The sequence below is a fragment of the Phocoena sinus genome, chromosome 3, assembly GCF_008692025.1.
Source record: "Phocoena sinus isolate mPhoSin1 chromosome 3, mPhoSin1.pri, whole genome shotgun sequence".
Classification (NCBI taxonomy): domain Eukaryota; kingdom Metazoa; phylum Chordata; class Mammalia; order Artiodactyla; family Phocoenidae; genus Phocoena; species Phocoena sinus.
The window spans coordinates 107,934,310-107,958,612 of record NC_045765.1 but is presented as its reverse complement, the minus strand read 5'-3'; the positions used below and the strand labels follow the sequence as shown (position 1 = coordinate 107,958,612).

At 37.3% G+C, this 24,303-nt stretch overlaps 1 protein-coding gene across 7 annotated transcripts in view; it reads left to right on the top strand.

Annotated features, from left to right (window-relative positions):
- ATG10 (autophagy related 10) overlaps nucleotides 1-24,303 on the top strand; it is a 243,037-nt gene that overhangs the window by 141,296 nt on the left and 77,438 nt on the right. For all 7 annotated transcript variants that reach the window (XR_004349283.1, XR_004349287.1, XR_004349282.1 and 4 more), the window contains one exon: nucleotides 12,393-12,490. Coding sequence is in view for 1 of the 7 variants with exons in the window: in XM_032627481.1 (XP_032483372.1) it covers nucleotides 12,393-12,490 (98 nt within the window). In the remaining 6 variants the exon portion in view is untranslated. The remainder of the gene's footprint in view (nucleotides 1-12,392; nucleotides 12,491-24,303) is intronic.

Sequence of the window (24,303 nt, the reverse complement as noted above, 5' to 3'; positions counted from 1 at the left end):
CCAATTATATTTTAATGAAATTTGTATACTTCCTAAGATCTTTTCTTCATGATGATTTTCTATTTCTTAAAAAAAAAAAAAAAAAAACCTAGCCTTTTTGGATCCTATTTATATATTTTTAAGATGCTCTTCATTTATGTTTTTATAAAGGAAATCAAAATGAGTCATTTATTTTGTGTGGAAGCATTTCTTGTTCTCCACCCTCCCTACTCTGTGTTCTATAGAATGAGCATTAGGAATTTTTTGATTCCGGAATTCACTTAGTGGTTTTTCAGGTACATTAAAATACCATATTTAATTTTTTTAAAGCATACTGAATGTTTTCCTGTGAAGAAACATGAAAAATGGTTCTTTCCTTTATCGTAGTCTAATAATTTCTTTTCTCTTTTCTACCTAACTTAACCTAATGAGTATTCTAAAAATGTATTGGCCTTTACTCTGGTGTCAGAATTTTTCCTTTTTTCCCCTCAGTCCATTCCCTCTTTATTTGTTACGTGATTACTCTGGCCCTTCATCTCTTAAACAAATCTCTGTCAGTGTGGTGAATGGATTCCTAACATCTTCCTCTTATTCCAGGTCCAGATTTTTCTTTGTCTCATTCTAAGAGAGTTCCGACCTAGAAAAAGGATGGCTATAAAATTTCTTGCTCAGGGGTCTTTTTTTGTTGCTTCAAAAATAGTTCACTTAGCCTTGTTTTTGACAGATATTTAGGATTTTTTTTTTTGCATTTGACTCAGTAAAAATTAGTTTCTCTGCTTTGCTCTAAATTTTATTTCAGTACCTCTTTTTTTAGGTAAAGAAAGTGGTAAGTAATTCCCATTTAAATTGACATTACCTTTTCTTTTATCGACTGGCTTAGATGCCAGAGGAAATCTTTATTCTGTTTCTTGAAATGCATATCATTGGACTGTGATTACCTCTTATTCCTTGATATGTCCAGTGTCCACCAAGCCAACTACTGCCTAAGACTCAGCTTACATGCCACTTACTGTTGTCACCCCCATGTCATATCATATCACATTATATTATATATCATGTTGCACAATATCAGAAAAATATTTGTTTACTTGTCCCCTATAAAATGGTAAGCTAGAAGATAGGGGTTTAAGGTAAAAAGAGGGAGGAAGGAAATTAATAGTGAGTACTTACAATCTACAAAGTTATAAACTTTATTCATAGCTCTGTGTGTGTGTGTGTAATACATATGTGACATATGTATTCTTTGTCTTACTCATTTTTATACCCACAGTATCAACAAGTATTTATTGAATGAAACAGTGAGCAGGAATTTCTAACCATTTTTGCATATAGCCCAAAGATGGAAATCTAGCCATCTTTGCATATAGCCCTTGTGATGGTGCCTTATTTGAACTTTTCTGATGAGTTATATGGAAGGGAGTAATGCTGTTGTCTCCAGGAAACTCAGAACCTAAACCGTCTATATATCTTTACTCTTTAGTCTGGTGCTTCCCAGAGACAGCAGGAATGCTTGACTGGGGAAAATAGAAAGTCCTGAGGACTCAAAGGTGAGCATCTAAGCTAGGTGGGCAGCCCTTCCACTTCTATAAACACATATTTTTATTTGATCCTTGAAGGCAGACAGCTAAGGTGAGACAGCATTCTGTTTCTGGGCATACGCAGAAACATTTCTACTACTTGGCCATACGGGAACTCCGTTCCCTAGGGTTTAACATGAATTTAAGAGAAGAAATAAGTCCTTCCCAGCACTCTTTTTTCCCTAACCACTCTTGCCATTTTAGGTTTAGGAGAGGTGGGGGGGGCACGCTTAATACCATTTGCTACCCAGCAGTGGGTGAGAGGTAATTGCACTTCTCTCAAGTACTAATAAATAGCCTACATTCAGACAGTGCTTTGTAGTCTATGAAGTCCATTCTCACAAAGCACTCTTGTCTTCAAGGGCCCACCTTTTTTTCTCCCCCACTATTTTTTTTTTAAAATAAATGTATGTATTTATTTATTTTTGGCTGCGTTGGGTCTTCGTTGCTGCACGTGGCCTTTTTTTTAGTTGTGTAGAGTGGGGGCTACTCTTCATTGCGGTGCTCGGGCTTCTCATTGCGGTGGCTTCTCTTGCTGCGGAGCACAGGCTCTAGGTGCGCAGGCTCAGTAGTTGTGGCGAACGGGCTTAGTTGCTCCGCAGCATGTGGGATCTTCCCAGACCAGGGCTCAAACCCGTGTGCCCTGCATTGGCAGGCGGATTCTTAACTACTGCGCCACCAGGGAAGCCCTCCCCCAACTATTTTTGAAGCGCACCACGTTAAAGAATTATTTGTAGTGTGCGAAAGGCTTCTAGCTGCTGCTCATCATTCCAGCACCTTTTTATGTCCCAGTGTTCACTTTTGAGGGCTTGACTTGGTCAAAAGCTGATGGTAAGTGTTAGAAATGTGGTGTAAACCTTAGAAATATACATAATGGCTTTGGGCTTCACCAGACTCCTAAGCTTACCTAGTTTTACCTTTCATTACAACTAGAGATTTCTACATTTATTTCAGCTTGAATTCTGATTAATTTCTTCCCTGTCTCTCTTCCTTTCCTTTGTTTGCGATCTCTATTGAAAAATAGGCCAAGTGGTTCTTCTCATTTTCAAAATATTTAATTCTTTGGTGCTGACATATGGGTTCTTCTTGGGAACCGTTCTGACATATTTCTTTAATTAGTTAGAAGGGCTGCTTTTGAATAGGGAAGGAAACAACATTTCTTCCATTCAGCAACTGAATGTCTGTTCTTTCTGGAGATCCATTCTATTATTGGCCCAGGGAGTAAGAGTATAGAATTAAAAATGTAGCCCAGATATTTCACGTAGAAGATTTATCCGCTTGTTATATGCTTGAATGATGCTCATGGAGAAACAGGGCAGGAGAAATAGCCAGAGAATAATTCCTTCTTAAAGGCAGCATGACCAAACCAAGATAAAGCCCAGCTCAAAGGAAGAATAACGAAAAGGTTGGAAATAGAATAGTATATACATCATCAGGGAGGAGGAGGAAGAGGCTTGTCCCTGGTGTGGAACCGGAGGGAGTCTTTGGACCGTATAGAAGAAAATGACAGGAAAACAGGAAAGACGGGGGTTGGAGGAAGTTGGAGAATAAAAGTAAAATATTCATAGCTCTGCCCAACAATTTTCAAGGGAACATAACAGGTTGGCTTTTCTGAAGAGGCTGGGAAAAGCACTGGATAAGGGGAGACAGGTGAGTGCCAAGCTGTAGGGCTGGAAAGCATGGCGTATTTGGGGAACAATGAGAGGCTGGTTTGAGGAAAACCTCTATTCCAAATTGTAGAAGAAGTGGTTGGAAAGATATGTTGAGGTAAAATTATGGAAGAGATAATGGATGGGTTGGGGTTGGAGGGTATAATGAAAGGGTGAAAGAGGTTGAGCAAAAGTGAATGGGATCAAAGGAGGGGTTTTCTAGAGCAGGAAGTATGACTGGGTAGAGCAGAGAGAGAATTGATGAAGGATGAGAAGAAATTATGAAGAGTGAAATTTAAGAAAAGGAATTTGGCGTTTTTTGGTATAGTTGTTAGAAATATTTAAAAAAAATTTTAATAGTCTCTTATAGAATGAACTGGAAGGAACATATTTTCAGGGAAAATAGAGTGAGAGTGAAGGCTGCTTGTTGAACAGGAAAGAAAGGTGGATTAGAGGGGTACTTAAAGATTAAAGCAAAAATGATTCTAGTTAATTATTATAATGACCAGGAAATAGAAAATGACTTGGCAGACAATTTAGTCTTATTTGGTAGTAGAGAATCTTTAAGAAAGTTCATATATGCCACTTATATTTAAATAAACCATAGGTCTAGCCAAAGTCATAATAATGCAATGGAACATGAATTTTAGTGCATTAAAAAGAGATTCTAGGGGTTGAAATGAAATTTGAAGAGCAAACAGTGAAAATTATTAAGAAAAATAATGAAAAATTATTTAACTAGTATAAATATATTCAAACCGAAAAGTTTAAGTAATAGAGGGAATTTAATGAAATTATTTGTCGAACCAGGTAAATGTTTGAAACGTTATGGGGAATTAGGGTACAAGTAGGATGCTGGGTTAGAACACATGATGGGGATAGAATCCCATTGAAAAGTCAAACCCTAATTTTAAAATGTATTAAAGAAAAGGTGCAACAAAACTACAGGGACACCTAATTAGCTAAAAGGTTTATTCAAACCTGTGTTAGTACAAAGCATCACATACACAAAAAGCAACAGATTTTACATGGATTCAGAGGACAGGAAGAGGACATGAAAAGGCAGACAAATTTATTTTCTTACCAATAAGGGACTATACTTTAGCTTTCCTGGACAAATAAATGTGTTGTGGACCATAAAGAAGAAACATTTCTTTGCTTACTCTTGACAAAACAAGCCCTGTTTGAAACATCCATTAAAATGTACATGAGTGCCTACTGTGTGCACAGCACAAAAACTCATTAGCTTATTTAAAAAATATGCTGAGGAAAATCACTGCATAACTGGAAACTAGTATATTGGTTTTCTCCTCCTTTAAAGTCACCAAAGCAGAGTTCGTTAAGTCCATATATTAGGTGCTGTGCTGAGAAGGTGATCATGGGAAGGAGATCAAGTTGGATGGATAGTCAGGGTGCTGCTGCAGGTGTTAACAGGTCCATGTTCTGTGGGGTACTGAGATTGGAAGAAAGCCAGGAGTCCAAAATGCTGAGTACTGGTGTGCCAGAGCAAGAGGTTGGAATCCAAACCTCAGAACACTTTGGGTAGGATTGAAAGTAGAGTGCATTCTGCTTTAGAACCGGCAGACCTAATGTAGATATTCATCTGGTGATGTGGTCTTCGGAGTTCTGATGAATAGCTGTATCTCAGAGTTGGTGTCTCAGGTACCTTGTAGACCCAGTTTTGCTTCCCTTGGGACATTTTCTGATTCAGAGATTCTTCAAGAAGGTCTTGTGTGTACTTCTACTAGGTTAAGTGTTTAATTTAAATGAGAGGATATAGCATCACCTGCATTATTGTAAGTTCTTAACACAGTTTGTGGACAGTTTAAGGTGACCCCCAAATTACTCCTCTTTGTGCTGTTGGGCATATTTCTCATAAAGATGGATTGCAACGTACATAAGCTTTCTCATGTAACTGAAAGATGTCTTACATTTATTTTCCACTCAAAATTACTAGACAAATATATGACATTTAAAGCATTGGGGATGATAATTTTGAAAATTGATAAATATTAAGCAAGACTTATAAACCATTTATCTGGGGTGTATTAGTTAGGTTAGCATATACTTAGCTGCAAATAATTGAACCTTCCCATGATAAAGCAGAAAAGGATTTATTGGAAGGGTAGATTGTAGAGTCAACTGAAGGCACAAGTGTTAAGATGTCTGCCTCTCTTTGGCTTTAGTGGTATGGAATGGGGTTCTGCCTACCACTTATTCTGGAATTTATCTCCCAAGTAGGAACTATGTTGGGATGCTGAAAAATCAAATATTCACTCTATCTTCATCTACTTAACACTATAGATTTATATGAGGGTTTTACATAAATGAAAAGCTTTTTTTTTTTTTTTTTTTTTTTTTTTTTTTGGGTTACGCGGGCCTCTCACTGTTGTGGCCTCTCCCGTTGCGGAGGACAGGCTCCGGACGCGCAGGCTCAGCGGCCATGGCTCACGGGCCCAGCCGCTCCGCGGCATGTGGGATCCTCCCAGACCGGGGCACGAACCCGTGTCCCCTGCATCGGCAGGCGGACTCTCAACCACTGCGCCACCAGGGAAGCCCAAATGAAAAGCTTTTAATCAATGAATTTTTAATCATGATTGTTCAGTCTTTATTCTTAGTAATAATTGTGCTTATTGCTCTAGAAATAATATTGAACATCCATCTATCCAAGCATTGGAAAATACTTATGCACAAGACATGAAAATGCTTCTGGAATGCATAGATGAATAAAGGAATCAGAGATGATTGATGCCCTCAAGGAGCTTACAGTCTACTGAGGGAAACAAGACAGGTTTGAAATTCACTGTAACAAGTAGAATATGTTAAGGGCCATAAGAGAGGTAAAAATTGTCACCAGGCAGAGAATAGGTTAGTGGTTGACAGAGGCTGGGTGGGTGGGTGGGGGCGGGGGTGAGAGAAATGAGAACATGTTGGCTAAAGGGTACAGATTTTCAGATATAAGATGAATAAGTTCTGGGAGTCTAATGTACAGCATGGTGACTACAGTTAACAATACTGTATTTATACTTGAGAGTTACTAAAAGAGTAGATTTTAAATGTTCTAACCACATTAACACATATACACACACACAAATGGTAAATATGTGAGGGGATGGATGTGTTAACTAACTTAATCGTGGTAACCATTTCCCAGTATATACATATATCAAATCATCATATTGTACACCTTAAACTTACACAATGCTACGAATCCATTATATCTCAATAAAGCTGGTGGAAAAATTACCACCAGGCCTCAGAGGGCAGAGATTACCTTGAGCTGGAGGGATCAAGAGAGGCCCTGGTTGGACTTGGGATTTGTCCATGCATTGATGAGGGAAAGGGCAGGCCTGGCCTACTAAGAAACCTAGGAAAGGCAAAATTCTAGATACCCCTAGGTTAGGCAATGCTGGTAGAGACTACTAGTGACAACAAAAACAACACCACAGGGGCATCCCTGGTGGCGCAGTGGTTGAGAGTCCGCCTGCTGATGGTGGGGACACGGGTTCGTTCCCCGGTCCGGGAAGATCCCACATGCTGCGGAGCGGCTGGGCCCGTGAGCCATGGCTGCTGAGTGCGCGTCCAGAGCCTGTGCTCCGCAACGGGAGAGGCCACAACGGTGAGAGGCCCACGTACCGCAAAAGAAAACCCAACAACACCACAACTAATATGTGTGTATCACTTTATAGTTTACAAAGAGCTCCTGGGTACTGGTCAGAATGCAGAGTCTGGAGCTGGAACGCCTTGGTTCTGATTCCTCACTCTGCTAATTACTATGTGACGTTGTAGAAGTTACTGAACTTTTTGTTTCCTTTCTTTCATCATCTAAAAAATGAGATAATAATAATAATACCTACTTTATAGAGTTTTAAGGTTTGTGAGCTAATACGTAAAGTGGGGCTTGGCATGTAGTACCTTCCAGTAATGCTGGCTGAGTTCTGTGTCTTTGCCCTCACAATAACACTGTAAGATAGGAACTGTTACTCTCCTCAAGTACAGTCATACAAACTGAGTGCTTCGCGGGGTTAAATGGTTTATTTATTCAAGGCTACATAGAAAACTATGGAGTTAAGACAAACTCTCTAGCCTTTTTATTTTACTGCACAGTGCAGTAACCAAAATTTAAGAGACATTAAAGAGAAGTTGCCATAATCTGTACTTTTGGAATTTTCATTCAGATTTCTTGAGGTTCATACTCAAAATGCAAAAAATGTATGTAGGAATAAATAAAAATTACAGAATTAGCCAGCAGAGTAGCTGATGAGAATGTACATGAACAATTAACACTCATTTCATATCACAATATAATTTTCTCACTGAAGCAAAAATGAATTTTCCCGTTTGATGGAGCGTCATCTCTGCCTTACTGTGGAGTGTGACATGAATTTTTATAGACTTCAAAGCTCTCTTGAAGACAATATATTGAGTAATGACATATTTCATTGTGAAAAATCCACCCTTTCCTTTTTATTTCTAGTGACCACATTCAGAACATTATTCTTACATTTACTCTAAATAATTTATATTCTCTCTAATCTTCTTTTTAGGAGTTATGAAATTTTAGTGAAAGCATGCACCGCAGGTTAAAGGTGACTTCAGCATGCTTGCACTAGCGTTAGGTAGTGCTAGTGAAATATCTCATGCTGTTATTTGATTCATGAAAACTAATAGCCCTGAGAAATTTAATTTAGAAAGCTGAACATTTTGAGTAGTATATAGATTACTTGACATGTAGGTTATTATTCAATTGAGAGATTTTATATGAAAATGTTAAATTAAATGCTACTGGCAGTTGCTAAAGATTGTACTTTTTAATTATTCTATTTTTCATCCAATGTCTCTGCCTCTTTTGTCATTGACATTTTATTATAGGTTGCTGGGTTCCTTTAGCTCAAATGTGTATTATCATTCCAGGTGATAGAAGCACATAGTAGGCACTCAATAAACACTTGTGAAACAAATGACCTTAATTTACCATGCTCACTTTGTAGGTTGCTGCTGAAATTATTTCAGCTTCTACTTCTCTTTTTCAAGTATGCAAGGGATTTTACTGAGCTTCTCAGCTTCAGTGTGATTAATGAGATTTCTAAGCATGTTGAAATTGGTGCTATCGAATATCTTGGGTCTGAAACTAGGGAGTTGTTGATTGAGTATGCCTATGTCTCCTCTGACTGAGGCCAGACGGAAAAAATAGACCCTATAAACAGGGCTTAAAGTTCTTGATTGAAGATAACTTCAGCTGAACATAAAGGCACAAAATAATGTTTCATGAGTTTAACCAAGTATTTGTTTATGTCCACATTTTAATTTAATTTAATTTTTATTGGAGTATAGTTGCTTTACAATGTTGTGTTAGCTCCTACTGCACAGCAAAATGAATCAGCCATACATATACATATATACCCTGCCCTGTGGATTTCCCTCCCGTTTAGGGCACCACAGTGCGTTAAGTAGAGTTCCTGTGCTTTACTGTATGTTCCCATCAGTTGTATTTTATGTATTTTATACATAGTATCAATAGTGTATATCCACATTTTAATTTTAAGTTTTGGGTCTTCAGTTTTCATAAATAGATAGATAGATTCAAAATCACAAAATTCTTCATGTTTCTGCCATATTTAAGGTTTTATGATGTGATTTAAGAAATATATTTGACTATCTCGTTTCAATGATTTCAGTGGGATATGTGAAGCCTCCATTTTGCTTCTGTAATACAGTCATATTTGAATATATTTTGCATGTCAATTGCATATGTCATGGTTTTGAAGATATTGCTGATCAGGTCAGCATTTTTTGTCTTTGAATACAGGATCACAAAACTAACTTTTGTATGTTTTTTCTCTTGAAGGTGTGAGCTATGACTAGGCAAACCGGTGATGAGGGCTTAGGGAAAAGAATCCACATCATACTTCATTAAATCATTATTGTCATATCTGTATGTGAGAGACAAAGCTATATTACCCAGATCTTCCGTAGTGTAAATGGTTGGCAGAAACTGGAGAGATTGACACTCTTGTCAAAGTAACTTGCGCAAGCACTCATTTGATCATCATTAATATGTGTGTTTTTAAACAGTTTTCTAAACACATTAGAGAATCCAATCACATCCATTCACTTAAAAAACACTCTTCTCTTTGTAGCAAGCAGGTAGCACTCTTATAGACATACATAAAAGAGTATCATGCATCTTTCTATGTTTTGAACTTATTTTTTATTCCTTGTGATTGTCTCTTATTCTGAGCTAGCCAGGTCATTTTTTAATTCTTATATTTAAGGTGTTAAATTTTTTTCTCTAAATTACGTGTTGCCTGAAAACTTATGACACATACCCTTAATTCTAGCATCAAATCTGATGAAAATATCCTATAACATTTGTTTTGGGTCTCTCCACATTGTTGCTAGGCTGCTGATTATTGCATTTTGTATGAATGTTTCCAGCAGGGTATGCAGGGTTTTGACAGTGGTAATAGCCAAACCATTTACTCCATCCTTAGATTTTTAGCTGAAATATTTTAAGGAATAAAATTGAGATCATTACTGATGACCAGATTTTAAACCCAGCATTCTTCTCTAGGTATGCAAAGCCTTTCCCTGTCTTAGAGGAAATAAAGTTAAGGAAAGCATCCTTTCACGTGTCATTTATTCAGTAAATATATATAAAGCATTTGCAGTGTGTGAGTGAGGCTTAGAACTGCACAGCAGGGCTGCTGTGGTGAAAGGACAGATGCAGTCTTCACCCTCAGAGGCAGCACGGAATAGCAGGAGGAGCATTGAACTGTGAGTCCTGAGATTCCAGCTCCAGTGCAGTCATGAGCTGGCACATGATTTTGGCAGATGTATATTTCCCAAGACCTTGGTCGCCTTATCTATAAAATTAGTAATTATACCAGCTATAATATTTTATTATCCTACAACTTGATTTCTTTTAACTTTGACACCTGAAAATTATTTTAAAAGCATGTCACCTTTTAATAATTTGATTATTTCATTTGCTATTTGACACTGACGTACCTAAGATGCTATTCCCCTCTTCCAACATCAATACACACACACACACACACACACACACACACACACGTGTATGTGCATATTTTGAAGATGTGTAGTGCTTGAGATTAAAATTTGGCCCTATTCTGTAAATGTGTTCAGAAAATAATATAACACAGATATTGAAGGCAGCTTGTTTTAAACTTGTAGCTAAACATGACATTCAAATGTTAATTGGATGAATAAATCTTGTTCATTTTACAGACATGGAAATGTCAATGGAATAAAACAATTTATCACAAGATAATGGTTTCCTGCCACCAGATAAATGCCAAGATGAAGATACTTATTGAAAATGTATCAAAATATTCTATTGCTATTTATTGAAAATAAAGGTTGAGAAAAGTTCAACTTTTCAGGTCAAACATGAGAAATGCCCTGCCTATGGTATTAGTATATTACTGTATCAAACACAATGTGCGTGGTATAGCAACATGAGAAAATTCTAAGAAATAATGGTCTATAAATGAACCTTTTAGCTTTAAGGTATGAGAATTACTGGAATGGTGCAATGGGGGCTAGGAGGAGATACCTAATATATATTGAACTCTTGTTATGTGCGTGACACAGTCCTGGTGTGTTCACTGATATAAACTGTTCACAGAGCAGGATTTTTTTTTTTTTTTTTGGCTGCGTCGGTCTCTCTTAGTTGCGGCACGTGGGCATAGTTGCCCCGCGGCATGTGGGATCTTAGTTTCCTGATCAGGGATCGAACCCGCGTCCCTTGTATTGGAAGGCAGATTCTTAACCCCTGGACCACCAGGGGAGTCCCAGGAACACGATTTGAAAAGGATTATTATCCTCATTTTTTCAGGTAAAGTTAAAAGCAAAATAGTAAATCAACTATATTTCAATTAAAAAAAAAAAAGAAGCAAAATACCTTGCAGTCATATACAGGATAAGTGCCAATACTAGGATTCACACTCAGCCCGGACTTCAAATTTTGTGCTCTTCTCCTACACCCCACATCTTTACTTGTACTCCATAAGTCTGAATGCAATACCTTTTGGTTTGGGGGGCTTTTGAGTAGATTATTTCCCCAAGTTTTGTTGTACCTGATGACCAAATACTTCTTTGGATCTAATATGCTGATGAGTCTTCTTTAAATGACGTTGTCCACTTACCTAAAGAAAAGAGCACACCCATAGGTCTTGAGGACTTGGTTAGCTCTAAATGGGCCAAGTAGCACTAAATTCTAATTTAAGACCACCTTCTTTTCAACAGTGTGTGGTTTTAAAGTCCTTAGGTAATTCCCTCTTTCTGCTTTTTTTCTGAACCTAGATGTCTATTTCTCCACTTTACTTAACCTTGTGTCATAGTATTCTTCGTAAAATACATTATTTGGGTGATTACGAATATAGGTGAATAATCGAAGTTGCTCAAACAAAGAAAAGGAGGTTTATTGTTCACTAAAGCTCTTACTGATCTCTTCATGCCAAGTCCTTCTCAAGTCCCTCCACCCCTAAGATCTCTTCTCCACCTGCCACAAACAGTGGGTGTTAATGTCTCCCTCCTCTGGACTCTCAGAGAACTGCAGCTTTCCTCTGGCATTGACCATTCTACCTAGGATTTTAGTATCAATATTTACTGATGTACTTGTCATAATTTCCCTAGTAAGGAAATACTCCTTACTAGGAGAAACTGTGTGCTTTCCTCCTCTCTATTCCCCATGGTACCCAACAGAGTTATTTGAACATTACAGATATTCAGCCAACAAAAGGGTGAAAGAAGCATGTGTATGGTCTCTGATTTAAGGATTAGAGGAAGTATTAAGACTTCAGAGGTATCTATAGTACACCCTTGTGAATATATGAGTCTACCTGGTCCTTTGCCGATGCTTCTATTTATCAGTTCTCTAAAACACATTTGGATCATTTATTTTGTAAAAATTCCTAGAGGCAATAAATGAGCAGATAATTTAACTGTTAGATGGTTACAAAGGGGACAAGATTGAATGTTTACATTTCCCTCAGGAAGAAAATAGTAATTCATATAGCACTCTTTTGATATATAAATGGTGTGTGTAGTAGTAAAGATTTTTTTTAAATCATAATATTCTTTCAGTAGTTTTAGATAGACATCAAGCACCATTGTGTCAAATGGATTACTAACTGGCAGTCTTTACCATGCACTTTCACAGATGGAAGCCCTTTAGCTCTGAAGGACATATGGGAAGGAGTTCATGAGTGCTATAAGACTCGGCTGCTGCATGGACCGTGGGACACTATTACCCAACAGGTTAGAGAGTATTTTCATTGTATTGTATGTGATTCTTACCCTGTGCTCGTCTTTTCTTCTAGTTCTCTCTCCTACTTTTTTTTTCCTGTTTCACTCCTCTACTTCCTTACAGATTTCAGTTCAAAGACAGTTTCCTTTAATACATCTTCCCAGATCCAGGCTTGGTTTAGCCTATCTGTTATAAGCCCTCATAGCACCCTGTAATTTTCCTTCATAGTGCATCTTACAGGTTTAAATTATCGATTTGGATTTTTTTGAAAAAAATTTAATGTCTGTCTTTTCCATTATACTGTGTACTCCCATGTGGGCAGACCCTGGGTTTTTTTTTCCCTCTTCACTGTATACCCAGCACCAGCACAGTATTTATCATACAGTAGGTATTCAAAAAAAAAATGTATTAAGTAAATGAGAATAGAAACAAAGTTGGCATATACACCAAGAAATAGATGATTTAGCTTGTGTCACCTATAATGCTTCAGAATTTTACTAATAGGTGCATTTGCAAAACAATTAACTTTTGATTAATAATAAATTTGCAATAGTGATCTGAAAAAGTTGAGAAAATAGATCTACAAAAGTAGATATAAAAAAATAGATTTGCGGGCTTCCCTGGTGGCGCAGTGGTTGAGAGTCCGCCTGCCGATGTAGGGGACGCGCGTTCGTGCCCCGGTCAGGGAGGATCCCACGTGCCGCGGAGCGGCTGGGCTCCTGAGCCATGGCCACTGGGCCTGCGCGTCCGGAGCCTGTGCTCTGCAATAGGAGAGGCCACAGCAGTGAGAGGCCTGCGTACTGCAAAAAAAAAAAAAAAAAAAAAAAAAATAGATTTGCAAAAGTAGAGAAAAATAGATTTGTCAATCATATAAGTCATTATTACTGCCCTGCTAAAATCAGTAGTTAATTATTTTAGAAATTTAAAAATACTCATCATCTTTCAACCAATCATTTTCTCTTTAAAAATAATTTTTACTTATATCAAAAATCTTATTTTTTCCCAGCCTCTGTTAAGCTTAATCAAAGCTTCCTTTAAAAATAACTTTATCAGCCACCATTAGAATTTTTTTTTTTTTTTTTTTTTTTTTTTTTTTTTTTTTTTTTGCGGTACGTGGGCCTCTCACTGTTGTGTCCTCTCCCGTTGTGGAGCACAGGCTTCGGACGCGCAGGCTCAGTGGCCATGGCTCACGGGCCCAGCCGCTCCGCGGCATGTTGGATCCTCCCGGACCATGGCACGAACCCATGTTCCCTGCATCGGCAGACAGACTCTCAACCACTGCGCCACCAGGGAAGCCCTCAGCCAATAGAATTTTTATGCCCTCTTACGTGTTTGATCACAATAATGACAGTTTACCTCCCAATCAACTTAAGAATCCTTAGCATCTCATAAGTAGTTCTTTGGCAATGACTGCAAATGACCATTTTCTAGGTTTTAATTGAGGACAAAACTAGTTTTTAAGTATATGAATCACACTGCCCCTCAAATTAATCCTTTTCTTTCTCTTCCTACTGTCACCTTCCTAGTTCAAGCCCTGTTGCCTCATCTGGAACAATTAGTAAAACCTCCTACTTTGGTCTTCTGCTCCTTTCCTCCCTGCTCCTTCCCTCTAGTCAATTTTTCCTAACAATGCTGCTCTTATCTTACCCATGTGCAAACCTGCAATAGCTGTCCAAGGGGCTATGGTATGTGGTCTAAATGCCTTGCTGGCGTTCCAGTGGCTGCCATTCCCTGGGTCCTACCAGCCCTTTCAAGCTGTTCTCCTACGCCTCCATGCTACACAGTTTCAGCTCCTGCCAAGCATGGCTGTTCACTTCCCCAAACCCATTTTGTGCAGTTTGTTCTTGGAATTCTTTCCAGGTTTCATGCTTTCCCTGTTGCCTTTGTTCTATCTTTATATATCCCCCTCGTTCTTTCATATGTTCCTTTTCTCGGAAACTACTTCTGCTTACAAAAATGGCCCCCTCTGAAATGCCATTTCTGTAGACCAGGAATCAGTGGTTGCTATGAAGAAAGATAATATAATGAGATATATAAGCAAATCCATCATAAAGATTTTTGGCAAGCGCATTTTATTTTATGCAAAGTGTTTTAGATTAACCTTTAAGTATGTCAAGGTAAGTGCTAAGCGTTTCAACTTCCAGTGTCTTGTAAGTGACCACAAACTGTCCAAAAATGTAGAGTCAGAATCCACAGGACCCAGAAAATCTTTGGTTGTGAGAGTCAAGGAAGATGGCAAAGGATAGAGGAAGGGAGCATCCAAAAATATATATGTATTTAACTTCAGAGCCTTTTTTCTCTGCTCCTTCTCAATCACGTTTAACATTGTGCACCTGAGCCCGATTCTTATTTTTTTCTTTTTTCTGTCATTAGCATCGCTATCATTAATTGTGCTATAGCACAATTCCACGTGGTCTATGTCATTTGGGTTTTAATTCCACATGTCTCTGTTCCGGCTTGTGACATATGAATAAGATTTTGAGGTCAACCATATTTTCTTAGTTACCTAATATGATGTTGCCAATAGATTTCATTCCATTGATGGAATTCCTAAGTTGCTAAACCAACCACATGAACAAATCTGTATGTTGATAGTTTTTAATGAAATTGACTAGTATCTTTTAGTTTCCAGGCATTTAAGCATCATACAGACAGCCTGTTAGCAGATCATCTTTTTCCTACTTGTCAAAGCATGGTAGTAATGATCAAATCCTATCACAATAAGCATTACTATCTCAATACCAAGTATGAGGCCCACTTATTGGGAGGGATATTTGATATAACCAAAGTACAACATAACTATAACATTTAGATGTTCCTTTGGGATTTGTCTTATTGGGATTGATCTTGTATCCCCACTTTTGATAACACACTTTGTTTAAGCTTTAGAACTGCTCATCTCAGTGTATGTCCAGGCATTGAAGACCTAGCAAGGGAAACTCATTTGTTGTCATTGTACTAACTTGGTATTTGAAAGTCATTATGAATATTTACTTTGGAGGTCTTAGCTTTTAATCCCAGTTTAGTTAATGGGTTGCTATTTATGTGCTGTTCTTTGCTTGAGATCTTTGAGAGAGTGTGTCCTCAATTTTGTAAGGCTCCATGTGGAGAAAAAATAGGGTGTCCTCAGTGCTGTGAAGGGGAGGGTGTGATACAGCACTGGGGAAGAATGAGCTGATAGAATATTGGTAGCATCAAATGGTAGATACCATTTTGCAGGATTATTCTAAAGAACCATTAGGTTGCAGACTGAACATGATAATAATATCCTGTCCTCCAGAGTGGCTTAAAAACAAAAGTAGCCTTTGCTTAATACAACATGCATTTCACTTCATTTTCAGGCGTGACAGTGCTCATATAGTTTATTGCTCTTCATCTTTAATAATCACACTTCTGTTCTCTCAGCATTTGTCTTGATGATAAGGACCTATTCATGTCAGATATGAACTCTCTGTTTTGAAGACAAGCCACTCATGAATCTCATACATTTGATTATGGTGATTACTTACCTGCTTTTGTCCAACATTACGGACTACCTATTATCTCAACCCTGCAGCCTAATAAAGAACTTCCAGAAGAAGAAAGTGAACAGATGCCTAGGTTCGATCTGCCTAAATTTGGTACAGTGAGTGTTACAATAATAATCACTGGAAGGTGTGGGCTCTATGTTTTAGGTAAAGAACTCCTGTAATCTTGGCATGAGTTAAAATTAGAGGATAAGAAATCATACTTTCAATTTTACTCAAAGATACGTGTAAATACACATATCTTCATATAAGTGTATCAGATAAGTAATTTTTTCTTACCATCTCCTTTTTTTAACTTTATATGGAAAATTACAAACATAATATAAAAGTAGAGGTAATAGTATAGTGTACTTGCAAACTAATGACCAATCTTATTATTTTGGTATCTCACCCAATCTGGAATTTTTTGGTAGCAAATCCTAGACATCATATTATCTCATCCATTCTCATCCATAAGTATTTAAGTATGTATCTTTAAAAGATAAGGGCTCAATATCAAAAAAACAAACAACGCAATCAAAAAAAATGAGTGGAAGACCTAAATAGACATTTCTCCAAAGAAGACTTACAGATGGCCAAGAGGCACATGAAAAGATGCTCAACATCACTAATTATTAGAGAAATGCAAGTCAAAACTACAATGAGGTATCACCTCACACTGGTCATAATGGCCATCATCAAAAAATCTACAAACAATAAATGCTGGAGAGGATGTGGAGAGAAGGGAAACCTCTTGCACTGTTGGTGGAAATGTGAATTGATACAGCCACTATGGAGAACAGTACGGAGGATCCTTAAAAAACTAAAAACAGAACTACCATATGACCCAGCAATCCCACTAATGGGCATATACCCTGAGAAAACCATAATTCAAAAAGAGTCATGTACCCCAATGTTCATTACAGCACTATTTACAGTAGCCAGGACATGGAAGCAACCTAAATGTCCAATGACAGGTGAATGGATAAAGAATATGTGGTATATATATACAATGGAATATTACTCGGCCATAAAAAGGAATGAAATTGGGTCATTTGTAGAGATGTCTGTCATACAGAGTGAAGTAAGTCAGAAAGAGAAAAACGTATAATATTGTATAATAACGCATATATGTGGAATATAGGAAAATGGTATGGATGAACCTATTTCCAGGGCAGGAATAGAGACACAGACGTAGAGAATGGACATATGGACACAGAGGGGGAAGGGGAGGGTGGGACAAATTGGGAGATTACGATTGACATATATATACTTCCATGTGTAAAATAGATAACTAGTGGGAACCTGCTGTACAGCATAGGGAGCTCAGCTCCGTGCTCTGTGATGACCTAGATGGGTGGCACTAGGGGTGGGGTGGGTGGGAGGGAGGTCCAAGAGGGAGGGAATGTAGGTATACATAGAGCTGATTCACTTTGCTGTACAGCAGAATCTAACACAACATTGTAAAGCAATTACACTCCAATAAAAAATAAAAGTGAATAAAAGATAAGTGCTCTACAGAGATGTTTAAAGCAGCTTTATTCATAATAGCCCAAATGGAAACAACTCTGAAGTCCTTTAGGAGCATGGTTAAACAAACGGTGGTACTTCCTTAGCACGATACTACTCAGCAATACAAAGGAACCAACTATTGATACGCTTAACAACCTGGATGAATCTCCAGAGAATTATTGAGTGCAAAAAGTCAATCCCCAACTTTTGCCTAGTATATGATTCCATTTAGCTAACATTTTTGAAATGAGAAGATTATAGATTGGAGAATAGATTGCAGTTTTCAGAGGTTGTGAGTAGGAGGAAAGTGGGTGTTGTTATAAAAGGCAACAAGGGAAGCTTGTGGCAGTGGAAATGTTCTGTATCCGACTGTATCAATGTCAGTGTCTTGGTTGTGATAATATACTATTGTTTTGCAAAATGTTACCACTGGGGGCACTGAGTGAAGGGTATGAGTGATCTCTTTGTATCATTTGTTACCGCTGTGTGTGAATCCACATTTATCTCAAAATAAAAAAAATTATTTTAAAAAGGTAAGGATTCTTAAAAAACATAACCACAATTCTGTTATCACAACTAAAGTTGTTAATAATTTCTTAATATCATTAAATAAGCAAATGTTTGAATTTCCCCAATTGTTTCCTTTCCTCCCTTCCTTCCTCCCTCCCTCCCTCCTTCCTTCCTTCCTTCTTTCTACTTTCCTTCTTTCCTCTCTCCCTTCCTCCCTCCCTTCCTTCCTCTTCTTTTTTAAAATAGTTTCTTTGAATCAGGATCCAAATAAGGTTTATACATTAACATGGTTAACATCTCAAGACTTTTGAAACTAAAATTCTCATTCCTTCCTTTCTTTTTTTCTTGTAGGTTTTGTTAAAGAAAAAAGTTGTTTGTCCTGTAGTATTTGCAGTCTGGATTTTTTTTGATTGTATCTCTGTGGTGTGTTTACTATGTTCCTCCCTATTTTTTATATACACTCCTAGTTAGATCTGGAAGCTTGATCAGATTCAGGTTTAGTATTTTAGGGCAAGAATACTTCATCGGTGATTCTGGGTACTTTTATAAGGAGGCACATAATATTTGGTTTTTGCTCTTTTTTTGTGATGTTAGCAGCCATTGATGATTATTGCCTAGACCCATTAATTCATTAGAGGGGTTGCAAAATGGTAATGTTCTAATTCTATCATTCGTTATTTATTAGCTGCACTACTTCTGTAATGACAGAGTTTCCCTAACCAGCTTAGTTACTTGAGGTGTGCTTTGTATAGAAAAGGCAGGATAAATGCTTGATTCTTTCTCTTTATGTTCTAGCTTTCAAGATAATGAGTTGGTTCTCTAGCATCCTCCAAAGGTGACCAAGAACGTTTTTTTTATGGAGTCATGGATATAAATGTTTTATGTATTTCAATTCATTGTAGTGATTTTTATTGATGCTTGGTTTGTCTCATCTTTGGCCAGTGTAAGTCTCTCTCTCTTTTTTTTTTTTTTTGGGCTGGGCTGTGTGGCTCATGGAATCTTAGTTCCCCAACCAGGGATCGAACCCAGGCCCACAGCAGTGAAAGTGCTGAGTCCTAACCACTGGACTGCCAGGGAATTTCCATGGCCAATGTAAGTCTCTAAGTTGGCTCCTGAGTTATTTTGATACAACCCAAGTAGCTTTGATGGCTTCTTGCTTTTTTTTTTTTTTTTGCGGTACGCGGGCCTCTCACTGTTGTGGCCTCTCCCATTGCGGAGCACAGGCTCCGGACGCGCAGGATCAGCGGCCATGGCTCACGGCCCCAGCCGCTTCGCGGCATGTGAGATCCTCCCGGACCAGGGCATGAACCCGTGTCTCCTGCATCGGCAGGCGGACTCTCAACCACTGCGCCACCAGGGAAGCCCGACTTCTTGCTTTTTGATATGACAAGTTGATGCTCAGACTTGGGCATTCTCCAAGGAGGCTTGTCCCCTTCCAGAGTCCTTATCTAGGTGCTGCACCAGACAGAGTGGATTTAACTTTGGGCACTACCACTTACTAGCTGTATGACCTTGGGCAAATTACAAAAACTGTCCGTGTCTTATTTTTCCATTAAAATTAATGGCAGCATCTACATAGAGTTGGTAGGAAGAGTAAGAGAGAGGGTTGTATACAAAACTCAACCTGTGTCATCTCCTTTCAAATATATTCTTTCTAACACCTGAACTGTGTGCTTTAGATTTGGAAAACTAAGACTTTTGAGGTACCTTGTTTTCTGATTTTACATGTCTGGGGAAGGCTGTCCAAGTGCAGGTAAATGAATGGGTTTGGGTGGATAGAAGTGGAAAGAAACTCAATGATTATTTTTCCATGTGATCCCACACAAGTGCTGTGAGAGAACTGGACCAGGAGGAGCCTTGAATACACATTCTGTATGCCTCAAATACCACTAATTTCATTGTGAAGATTTTAGCATGTCTAAAACATGCAAAGGTATGAGAATTAATTTCAGTGAGTTTTCATATTTCCATGATAAATCTCTCAGGGTAAAAAACCAAACACACACACACACACACACACACACACACACGAGACACATACACAATAAAAAATCTAAAACTCCTTAGGTACCCTTTGGTAGATAGATTGCTTTTGACTCTCAGTGATGCAGGAAGTCACTGGTTAAGGATTCTTAAATAATGAAGCTTGATATGTTGCCTGGTGATTTATAATGATGGCTGATAAACTGATGATTTAATTGTGCTTCCTCTAGTAATAATCTTAAGTGCTCAAGTGAAGTTCCAGTGATTGGCTTTCTTCTGAACTCAGTCTCCCTAGAGTCTCTAGGCATCTCTTTTACACAACATCCGGTAACTGACTTTTAACTGTTCCTATTTTAAATAATACAAATCAATTAAAACACCCAGCTGTTTAACAAAACTTCTCAGTGTTGGTGTAAGTCTCGGTGGGTATTTCCTGATGGCTCATAATGACATCAATTTAGTGCACCTGGTAGGATCAGTGTGAACTGGAAGTGGCTTAATTCTTAAATGACAAGAAAATTAAGAAGCCTTTATGGATTGCTGCTGCTGCTGCTTCAGAATCACTGCCAGCTCCACTGCTGGCTCTTTCACAGTAGAGTTTTATTTAAATGGGACTGCAGACATCATGTGATTGTTTTCTCTGTAATTTGCTACTAATTTGTTGATTCTGAGTTTCTAGGTATTTATTCTGGACATTAATTCGTCACCTTAGTGGGTAGGTTTATAATCCTGTAGTAATTATATCTATCTTGCAGACTTTTTGTAGAAACCCTCCAATGTTTTAACAGTACTCAGTAATTCTACCACACTTCCCTGTTTTAGGAGAGTGAATGCTTCGTTGTGTGTCACTTTGTTTGGTATCCTGGGGTAATGATGACAGTGCTATTTTCCTTTGTTGGTAATTACTTTTAGATTGTCAATCTGCACATGCATTATGACTTTTAATGTTTATTGAATGTTGATGCTGTGGATTCCATACATCATCAGAGTACTTCACTCTCCATATTCATTTTTTTAAAATCAATTCAGAAATATCCTCTGTCACTCACAATCTATTGTGCTTTTCTTGTTTGGGGGTAAAAAACACATTTTTGTAAGTTTTATTTGTTCCTCAGACTTTCCTTATATTAAGGGGTACATGAAAGTTCTTTCTCATTATCTTTGACTAAATAATTAATTTTTCTCAAATTTTTTTTGACTTTACACCCTGGAGTGTTTTAGAAAATCTTAACTTCATACTAAATGCTATTTAGGCGTTGATATAATATTACTTTCTCATCCAGCTTTTGATTACTAAGTTAATTTCTAGAATGTTTTATTTTATTCCATTTCAATGAGAGTTTAAGACACATAGTTAAACAAGGAATGTATTTCTTATAATAGCCAGCTTATTCATTTATATTTGGGTCTTATTTCTTTAAATTGAAATTTATTTCAGTAGACAATAAAAACAAGAGACTGGTTAGTTAACGTTTTTTGTTATATGTATATCTGGTTGAGAAGAATATTGCTTAGCTTTTTGCCATCAAAGTTGCACTTTTGACTCAGCATATGACTTGAATTTATATGAGGGCTTTCTTTAAAGAATTTTCCAGCATTTCATTGATCCTTAGAACTTTTATTCCTAAAAAAGGAGCAGTTTAAGAAATAGAGACATAGATCTAGAGAACAAATGTATGGACACCAAGGAGGGAAAGCAGGGAAGGGTGTTGGTGGTGGTGGGATTAATTGGGAGATTGGGATTGACATATATACACTAATATGTATAAAATAGATAACTAAGAATAAAAAAAAGGGAGCAGCTTATAAATGTGAAAATAAAATACCATTTAAAATATTTAATAATTAATTTTAATATTACTCATCTTAACACATTTCATTTTGATAATTACCTCCCATCGATTTTTAATTTTTAATAAACATCTTAGTTCCAAAACTTCAAGTTTGAGGAATATTTATATTCTCATTTCTAGTTTTTGAGAAAGAGGTTATTGATGGGTGGGCTGTAAAGCAGCAGCTAGAAGCAGGTAGACAAGCCTGGGGGAGTGGAAAGGCAGGCACAGGACCCAGAGGGGATAGAAGATGGACTCTGCAGACAGGCTTATCCATATATCTGTAAGGGTATAAGCTTCCTAAGAAAGATGCTATTTGTTTTATCTTATCTCTGGCACAGTGGTTGCTGCACATTCATATTCTGTAATACAATATTCCACCTTTAAAGAAAATTCTATTTCCTATCCCTTTTGCCTTTTCTTTTCACCTGTTGTTTACCTGGTTCTTTTCCGTGTCAGCTGTTAAATTCCCCATATTACGTTTGCAGTCTATATTTCAAAGTTTAAAATTTGGCAAATAAATAGAGATACTACCAAAGTATATAAAGTGTGTTTGTAAGTCATTGCAATTATTTTATTGCATGCTGATGTTATTTTTTCAGTACATTAACTAATTTCTACTTCCCTCTGTCCAATCTGAATTTCAAAAATATTTAAAGTCGTGTATATACATACACTCAAATGTAAGATTAATACATATACTCTAAAGATCAAAGCAAGTGAGTAAGAACTAAGTGATAGAGGGGAAAAGACAGTTTTACAGAAAACCTAGACTAAGGGTCATATCTGAGCTTTCTAGAACAAAATAGGGAAATAGCAAAAAAGGGAAAGCCAATTAAATGTTGCTTTCCTTCTGTTATGAAATGAAAGTTTATCAAGAGAGACAAACCTTTTTCTTATATTAAATTTTAGGAAGATAATTTTACAAATATAAAAATATAATCTCCTTTATAGATACTACTTAAGCCACCTTTAGAAGATGGAGAGGGAGTGATGTTCAGTTGTAATTGTGTGGAAGAGTTATAGTAATGTTCTGCATGTGTGTAGATTTACACTGTAAAGGTCCTTATTAGCAGCTTGCCATTCAAATTCAGCCTGTAGATGTATTTTGAGTGCCTGGAAAGTTTTTTTGAATTTGAAAGCCTTTGGACTGGTTATGTGCTCTGTAGTTAATCATGGTCACTTCCCCTTCCTATCACCTTATACCCTATTTCACTTACTTTGCCCACCTGTCTTCTAAAGGCATATCGGTTTGCCTATTCCATTATTGATACAAGATAAAAAGAAAGTTTAGAGATTATGTATGATTATGAATCTTAGTACATATCTTGGACTATTTTCAAATAAAAGTGCTATCACTTGAGCATAAAATTTTTTAATAACTTATTTTTTCTGATTAAAAACGTAATACATATGGATCATTTTTTTTTTTTTTTTTTTTTTTTTGCGGTACGCGGGCCTCTTACCGCTGTGGCCCCTCCCGTTGCGGAGCACAGGCTCCGGACGCGCAGGCCCAGCAGCCACGGCCCACGGGCCCAGCCGCTCCGCGGCATGTGGGATCTTCCTGGACCGGGACACAAACCTGTGTCCCCTGCATCGGCAGGCGGACTCCCAACCACTGCACCACCAGGGAAGCCCGTGGATCACTTTTAATAAAATACAGAATAGCATAAGGAAAAAATAAAAATTGCTCAATCTCAAGCATTATAAATTACCACTGTTAACCTTCCAGTGTATGGCTTTTTAGAAATATTATATATATATATTTTTATATAATTATATATATAATATATATTCACACATATGTATACATTATATATAAATATACACAAACACAAATGAGATCATACTATGCGTCTGGTTCTTTTTTGAAATTTACATCACAGCTATCTTTTCATGCCAATATTTAAATACATCTAAATTTTCCTTCTAATCACTGCTTAGAATTCCATTCTGAAGCTATACCATAATTGTTTTAACCAATTTTATGTTGTGAACATTGAGTTCTTTTACAATTGTATTATAAACAGTTCCTAAGTGAACATCTTTGTACATACAATTTATGCAGTTGTCAGATTATTTCTTTGGAATAAATTCTTAGAAGTTGAATTGGTGAGTCAATAAGCATTCACTTTTAAAGATTTTGTTAGATATTCCCATGTCAATCTCAGAAAAGATGTACTAACTCCTCCCACCAGCAGTATATTAAAGAACCCTTTCCCTAAGTGCTGGCTGACACTGGCCATAATTGTTCTCTTTCACATGTTACAATCTGATGTCAACCAGACTTCTGATTGGAGACATGTATCAAACAATCGAACACCAAAGTTACTGATGAAAAAAATGTAGGTTTTTCTCGCAGTTGATTGGCACATACATTTTAGACACCGAGGAAGTCGATGTATGGTCAGAATTAAAGGGTCTGCTTTGCATTCTTGCCAAGACATAGTCTTGTTTCTGCCGTCCAGAGAAGCCCGTAGG